General features: G+C 31.4%; 2 protein-coding genes across 2 annotated transcripts; one reads left to right on the top strand and one right to left on the bottom strand.

Annotated features, from left to right (window-relative positions):
• Positions 1-399: 399 nt before the first annotated feature.
• On the top strand, positions 400-1,890 carry LOC108467467 (xyloglucan endotransglucosylase/hydrolase protein 22-like). Its single transcript, XM_017768083.2, has 3 exons — positions 400-959; positions 1,033-1,226; positions 1,321-1,890. Exons 1-3 carry the CDS (start codon positions 702-704, stop codon positions 1,709-1,711), a joined length of 843 nt encoding a protein of 280 aa, XP_017623572.1. The 5' UTR covers positions 400-701; the 3' UTR covers positions 1,712-1,890.
• A 3,900-nt stretch (positions 1,891-5,790) lies between these two features.
• LOC108469508 (nicotianamine synthase-like) lies at positions 5,791-6,871 on the bottom strand. The gene has a single exon (XM_017770384.2). It carries the CDS (start codon positions 6,799-6,801, stop codon positions 5,980-5,982), a length of 822 nt encoding a protein of 273 aa, XP_017625873.1. The 5' UTR covers positions 6,802-6,871; the 3' UTR covers positions 5,791-5,979.
• Between the last annotated feature and the right edge of the window lie 1,205 nt (positions 6,872-8,076).

Genomic DNA, 8,076 nt, shown 5'->3' with positions numbered 1-8,076 from the left:
ATCATTTTATTATTATAATAGTATAAACAAGAGAAGAAAATAGTGTCAGATTGTTTAATAATAATGAGATAACTATCTTGTTTGACGTGATGATCTCAGTGGTTGAATTTTTTGTCTTGTCCCCAAAGGTTAATTTAGAGCTGACCCTGTCAACTAATATGACAAGCACTCACTAATTAACACCATAGGCTCTAGCCTAATGGAATCTTGTGGTCCTCTCTGTCTATGGTTATGAACCTATTCGGTTCGGTCGCCGACCCTAACCCCAACCCCAATCTCAATCTCAACCGCGTAATTGTGAGTGTTTTCCTCCGTTTTCCAATTCAAATAAAATCTTTGAAAATTTAAGTTAAAGCTTAATTTAAATTCATCACATACATATCTGCATGCACTGTAATCAAACATAGAAAGGCGGCACCAAACTCATAAATTTACATGCATGAAACCAAGGAACAGCCATTAGTAATGTATTATTGTTATTATTATTAGGACCATTTTCTTTTCTTCCTTTCTCTTTTATTGTTCCAGCTGTTTACAACTTTGATTCACTTAATGTCCCGACGGAAACACATTGCACGAAGCTTCCAAACAACCCCTCTCTACTCTGTTTCACCAAATCCTTCCTCCCTATATAACCACCCTCCACCACTCCCCCATTTCAAACATCATAATCTGAATTACAATACAAACCCACCAAAACAATGACCACTTCGTTGCTTCTATCTCTTTTATTCAGCTTTGTAATACTTGCTTCAGCTGCCAACTTTAACCAAGACATCGAAGTTACTTGGGGTGATGGCAGGGGCAAGATTCTCGAAAACGGAAACCTTCTCACTCTCACCCTCGACAAATTCTCCGGCTCTGGTTTTCAATCCAAGAACCAGTATCTGTTCGGGAAGATCGATATGAACATTAAACTGGTCCCAGGCAACTCTGCTGGCACTGTTACCACTTACTATGTAAGTTTTATCCTCCTACTTGACTCTTATTTATATTACAACTCTGTGCTGATATGTGGGGTGACAATTGCAGCTTCGTTCGGAAGGGTCGACATGGGATGAAATCGACTTCGAGTTCTTGGGGAACCTAAGCGGAGACCCATACATAGTCCACACCAATGTATATACACAAGGCAAAGGTGACAAAGAGCAACAGTTCTACCTTTGGTTCGATCCCACCAAAGACTTCCACACCTACTCCCTTCTTTGGAACCCTCAACGTATTATGTATGTCTTCTTTTACAACCCCCCCTCCTTTTTTAATTTTACAGTTTCGATTATTTTCATTATGTTTAATTGTGATTCTTTTGAATGTTCACAGCTTCTCTGTTGATGGGACTCCGATCAGGGAGTTCAAGAACTTGGAATCGATGGGCGTTGCGTTCCCAAAGAGCCAGCCGATGAGAGTGTATTCGAGTCTTTGGAACGCCGATGATTGGGCCACTCGAGGTGGCCTTGTTAAGACAGATTGGAGCAAAGCTCCTTTCACTGCTGCTTACAGGAATTACAAGGCTGATGCATGTGTCTGGTCCTCCGGGAAATCATCATGTTCCTCCACCTCACCCTCTCAAAATTCATGGCTATCGCAAGAATTGGATATAACGAGCCAACAAAGACTAAAATGGGTTCAGAAAAATTACATGATTTACAATTACTGCACTGACACCAAGCGATTCCCTCAGGGACTTCCCAAAGAATGCAGTGTTCATTAACAGGGATTCTAAATTTGTTATAGCAGAGATTTTATTGGTTAAATTTATGAATGTTCTTTAAATCTTTGTTCACTAGTAAGTCATATACTTAAAGACAGATATCGTGTGTAATTTGTTCTATGTTCTGTAACGTGTAATATAAGTTCAATAATAAATGTTATCATTCGAATATTATAGTACTTTCGGCATGATTCTACGTTTTTGATAGAAGTCAAAACATCTGACGTTGTTCGGAATACGAGCCTATATACGTGTTATAATATAGCCTTCAATAACTATTATTATATACATAAACAATTAAGTCTGGTTGGTGGAAGACTTACGTAGGTTCCTCATTCGGCTCATTCCAACAAATTATTGGAATCATGAGTTATGAGCAAATTTTAGTAAAAATTTAAGTGCGTGTTTCGATGAACTGTGTTCTTATTTTATTTTATACTATTATTATAGTATTTAATTTTATTATTATTATTATTTTATATTAATAATAAGTAAATAAGTAAATATACTGTTCATCTATAGTAAAAATATATAATTTTCTGAAAAGTTGGTGTGAAAAACAGTTAGAAAATTAAATGAAAACGTGTAGAGTGATAACAAGTTCCGGTACAAATCCAACTTTGAATATCTTTGTTCTTTACGTAAGATATTGGGACTTATTAGTATGTAGAAAAGTGTGAAAATTCTCAACTAATTTAATTACAATAAAATATTTTAAAGAGGTAAATAAATATTAAAAATAAAAAAAGTCAAAACTAATAAAACCCATATTTGTGTATCGAAAACAAAATCAAGTTATTTTTAATGCTAATATGTAGCAAACCAAGAAATAGTAATGATTAACCCTTTTTCTTTCTAGATGTTGAACTACTAATAACTAATAAAAGACTTAAATTTTTATTATTTAGTAATCTTTTAAATAAGTTTAATATTCAAATTTGAGATTTACAACATGCTTTATTTTTAGATGATGACTCTTTTCGGTTCAAATAAAGAAAATACTTGTTGCTTAAGGCAATAAATAAATGAAAAATCTTGTTCATATTCAAAGAATAATATTTGATACACGTTTGTTATAAGATATTATCAGTGAATAGTATTATGAAATGTTATCAATAAATAAGGCATCGTGTAATTATTTATGGATGTTGCATGGAATTTATTATACACTTATTCTCCTTATTTTTAAGTATATTTAAAATCAAATATATGTTCAAACGTCAACATATAAAATTAAAATATATGTTCATGAACAAGTATAAAAAATATGTTTCTAAAGAAGTAAGATACAAATTTAAACATATACATATAAAAGTATAAACAACAAGTGAAATTTAAGTTATTATTGAACATAAAACTATTTTTGAGCTTGTTGATAGTAAGATGGAATTATATTGATTAATGATAGTTTACATGGTAAATGAAGAGTTGTAAGTAGTTGTAAGCGATGGTAATTGAGAGAAGGAGAAGCATTTGAGGTCTAAAGTTTTTGGAGACAGAGAGGGGCTCATTCTTCGGCTTAGAGAATCTTATAAAAAGTGTTGCTAGTCTTTTTCAAAGCTCCACGTGTTGTTCTCTTATTAGTTTTATATTTTTTGGAGCCTAATCGATCTACTAATGTCTCTTCCTCCTAGGTATGGGTTGTTATGTCAAGACAACGAGTAAATATGATGCATCAATGGTGGGTGTCCACACAATATATATCTACTCGCCTTACTATGGGCCCTCGAGGTAGAGGGTCTCTAAGATATTGTTTTTGTAAGTGACCTTAACTCACAGAGTATATTTCAATGTTGGAAAGTCACGAGATATGGGCAAAGGCAACACTAAGGGGGATGGCAGTGGCCAAAGCCCCCCTTAAAATGAGAAAATAGAATTTTTTTTCTTAGATTTTATAAAATTATAAATTAGTAAATTATCAAATTGTACTTTGACCTTCTCAAAATGATAAAATTTAAATTTAATTCTTTCAAATATATAAATATATAAATTAATATAACGATAATATTTTATTTTATTTTTCATAAAATACATAATTTAATTCGACCTTCCAAAGAAAATTTATAGCTTCACCTGGTATACGTATAACAAAATTATTAATTAAAATGTTTGTTAGATAAATACAAAATGAAATGGATGTATTTTATTTGATCCCATTAATGAACAAATTTCCTTTAATCATTGTTTATTTAATTGATAAAGGAATGTAAATAAAGTAGATTAAAATTGTTGAGGAATCATTATATTAATCTACACATATACGTTTTTGTTTTCTAGATAGAGGTTGAAGAATAAATTGACTATGAACTATTTGAACCAAAGTTGTTGAAAAAATCAAACTCATTGATGCATGCAAAGCTGTGGACACACTGGATACCAATATCTTACGTATTGAGAAGGGACCTCAGGCATCCCTCGACGCGGTAACACTTTCAACTTCTATTATATGCTTTCCCTTCACTAGGGTTCACATTTGTCTAGTTGATTGATAATATATGAAATTTTTACGTAAGCTTATTACAACTGAGAAAACTCAATCATTAAATTGAATTGGATTTACTAAAAAAAATTAAATATATTATACGTTAATAATGATAGTAGGAGTGATTGTAAAGTGGTAAGAAAGAAAAACTAAGAATACGCAGGTTTTACGTAAAAAATTCTTATAAAAAAAAAACCACTGACAAAAGAATAGATTTATGAATGTTGAAAAACAACCACGATACAAAAGGTTTTCGACTACACATATTTTAAAAGTTAAACAACCTTATTATAATCAATGTCTAATAGAAGAAATATAGTCCTATACGGTTTTGTCTCTGTGGATCGAGGAAAAAGGGGGCTCAGCGGGAAGAGGATTGTACCATGAGAGAAGCAAAGAGGTCAACCTTTTTCAAATATACAACATGGATTCTGGCAATGCAACGGAGTTGGACTTTTATGCAGATCCGAACGAATCATCTTTTCTATGGAGGTAAATCCTTGCTCGCTAGGCAAGAGGATAACAAGTTACAAATTCTATTTCGGTAGGACATGCATTTCTATTACTATGAAATTCATAAATGAAGTAATTAATCGTGAGGTTACTATTATCCTCTTTGTAGTGACGAATCTTGTATGTGTTCCTAAGAAAAAAAATTGTCAAAATTTTGGGGTCTTAAAGACTCGTAACCCTATTTTATTTTTTTAACAAGTGAGTTGCATCTTAAATTTTTCGGACCTGATTAAACGGAATTCGAGTCACATAATTCTAATAAAATCTGATTAAATGTTAGAGTAATTGTTAGGTTTTCCATATTCAACTTGTCTTAATCGTCTTTAAAATAAGACTGTTTCTAGAACTAGACAAACTTGAATTAAAATTTTAGTGATAAAATTAGTTTTTTTAATTATAATGGTAAAATATAAAATTTATACATTGGGTTATCCGGCACGAATAGGGTTGAGTAAGAGAATTTAATTTTTGGGCCTTACACAACTCTCTTTCGTCCCATAATTTTTAGGGCCTTACAATGTCAATGTTTCCCCGATGTTGTTCAAATGTTTCCTCTGTCACTCCTTTGATCTCTGTTGCGTCTCAGATGTATGTTGACAACGTGTCCATTAGAATGTGAAATTCAATCCGACTAATTTAAATCTAAACAGATGTAAATTGATTTGATTATAAAAAGTAATAACATGTAAACTTAAAATTATTTGAATTTAAAATATTATAAACTCGAAATATTACAAGTTTAGAATGATTTAAAGTTAAAATAAGTGAAATTTAAATTAGTTAAAAATTTAAAATTTAAATAACTCAATTCGAGATGACAATTTGAATTGCAGATTCAAATATTTAATCTGTCTTTTGCATATTTAAATATTGCAAATTTAAACTTAAAATATTTTGAATTCAACTTGTTTATTTGGATAATGGATATAGATTTAGATTACAAAATGGTTATAATTTTTATTTTCTATATATAAAGAATTTTAGCATATTTGAATTGGATTTTTGCGGATTAGAATATTCGAAAAATGATTTGGATTACAATGTGCTTACGAAAGTGAAACTGATAATGTAGTAACATGAAAAGTAGGGAAATACAAACATATATATAGCATCTTTGAAACAAGAAAATTATGAAAAGAAATAACATACCAAGCTTGATACAGTAAGTTAAAGTAAAACCCAGTTTTTTTTTTGAGCTTCAAACTTTCGAATTGAACTGAAGTGAAAATTCGGGTACGAAAACCCTAACTATTATGACATTTTTAGAGTTCTTCTAATCTTGAAAAATGGGCTTCCTCACGAGAACAACAGAGTTGATGACTTCATCAGTGGGATGAAAGATTGAAAGTAGCTCAAAACCAGGCAAATCAAGCTCTTTCACAACAGGGTACAAAAACGCCCTAGCTCCATTGGCACTCCTCACAAGCAATAACCCACCTCCCTTCATGTACTTCCTTATGTGCCCAACAATTTTAAACTTCTCTTCTTTGCTTATCCCAACCAAAGCTGCCAAAAATATACAATCATATTCCCCTAGCTCCTCCGTTACATCCATTATGTCGCGTGTCAAGAACTTCATTCGCTTCTCGAGCTCGTCATCTGACGCGATTATTTGGTGAGCCACGTAGTTGGCCGCTTCATCGATATCGAAGTTGTCGAAATGAGTGGATTTCATGTGATGGGTTGCCATTACAATGGAGGTTAGAGGCAACGGACCCGAGCCTACAAAGGCTACTTTCTTTGGCTGCACCATCCCATGTTCGCTAAGAATTTTGTACTCCAACCCAGCTAGCTTGACGTAGTTCCCATAATAAGGGAAGAGATCGAGGTTCTTGAACGGGTGAGGGATTTTCGATAGGAATGTCGCGAATTCAAGCTCTAGTAAACCTTCTGCATGGCCGCTAAGAACTATGAGGTTCATACGCATGTCCTGAATTGCTTGTGATAAATCTTCGATAATAATATTCGAAGGTGGGATGCATAGTTTGACGAGGTGAGTTAAGAGGGTATTGACATCTTCTGAAGGCTTCAAAGACTCGAGCTTGGCAATTCTATCATAGATTTCATGAAGACGAGTTACAAGAGCGGAAGCCATGGATGAAATGGGAGATTGAAGCTTTAGAGCAAAATGTGATGTTCAATGTAATAATTGATACGTGGATACAGGGGACATGCATTGCAATTCGTACTTATAGAGATTTGGTCATCTTTTAATGTGACTATATATCTTGATTTTTATATTATAATGACAATGATGGAATTGCTAAAATATCAATTGGTCAATCTCGAGCATCATGCTTCATGCCTTCGTATCTAAAATAGAATATATATATTAAATTAGAAAATATTTTATTTCTTATTCAATATGCCAAAGTCGAATTGAAGTGAACATTAGTTCTACGAGCATAACCATGCAGACATGCATCTTATGGCAAATATATGTATTATTGAAACACATGTCCTTTAAAGAGAATTTAAAATTAGAAACTCTAAAATATTTAAAATTAGAAACTCTAAAATAAAAATTCAAAAAAAGGCCTCTCAACTTTAATTTTTTTTATATTCTAATTATCAGTGAAATATTTCAATGCCAAAGAAGTTAAGAAATGAAGAGTTTCTTTTCGAGGAAATAAATGAAAAGCATTAATTAAACTACCTTTGACTAACAGGAAAACAAGAAAAAATTGTATAAACCGGTGATCTTTATATATTTCTAACAAAAAAATTACAAATTAAATTTTTCCTCATAATTTTCAATTTTTTCTCCTAAAAATTTAAAATCCAACTAAATAATGCTAAAAATTAGAAAAAAATAAGATTTGTCATATTCCTATTGAAAAGAGATAAAGTAAATATGAAATCACAATTTCATACAATCCCTTCTCAAAAACAATGGTATTGATTTATATTTCATTTTTTTTAAATCCAACTATTGGGGTAAAAGAATGCCAACAATCTTTTAACTTAATGGTAAAAGTATTAAGTTATAGGCACAAAAATGTAGGTGCAATTTCAAGCAATTTCAACCCCTACTGACTCACTTTAAAAACTCACGCCATAGGTTCAAATCACAAGAGCTATCTGTGTGAATTAGTAGTGATTTGTTTTTACCATTTGTGTATTAATTAGTAGTAAATGCATTAAAATATAATTTTAAATATATATATATATGTATATGAAAAATAGCATGAATACAAAATAAACATTAAAATGTCTCAAGATTTATATGAAATAAATTGCCATTTTTTTAAAATTTATAATATTTTAAAAATATTATATGAAAAATGATATGAATACAAAATAAATTATTAGTGTGTTTAAATCTAAAGAAATTATAGTAATTAAATACAATAATTAGGGCGATACTAAG

This window comes from Gossypium arboreum, chromosome 8 (genome assembly GCF_025698485.1).
Source record: "Gossypium arboreum isolate Shixiya-1 chromosome 8, ASM2569848v2, whole genome shotgun sequence".
Taxonomy (NCBI): Eukaryota; Viridiplantae; Streptophyta; class Magnoliopsida; order Malvales; family Malvaceae; genus Gossypium; species Gossypium arboreum.
The sequence above is the reverse complement of the archived record's forward strand: the minus strand, read 5'-3'. Positions and strand labels throughout refer to the sequence as shown.

What these genes read in the sequence shown, in the direction of transcription:
- LOC108467467 (XM_017768083.2), top strand. Translation starts at nt 702, where the DNA reads ATGACCACTTCGTTGCTTCTATCTCTTTTATTCAGCTTTGTAATACTT. An exon ending in GCACTGTTACCACTTACTAT is followed by an intron (nt 960 to 1,032) that starts GTAAGTTTTATC and finishes TGACAATTGCAG; the next exon opens with CTTCGTTCGGAAGGGTCGAC. An exon ending in TGGAACCCTCAACGTATTAT is followed by an intron (nt 1,227 to 1,320) that starts GTATGTCTTCTT and finishes GAATGTTCACAG; the next exon opens with CTTCTCTGTTGATGGGACTC.
- LOC108469508 (XM_017770384.2), bottom strand. Translation starts at nt 6,801, where the DNA reads ATGGCTTCCGCTCTTGTAACTCGTCTTCATGAAATCTATGATAGAATT.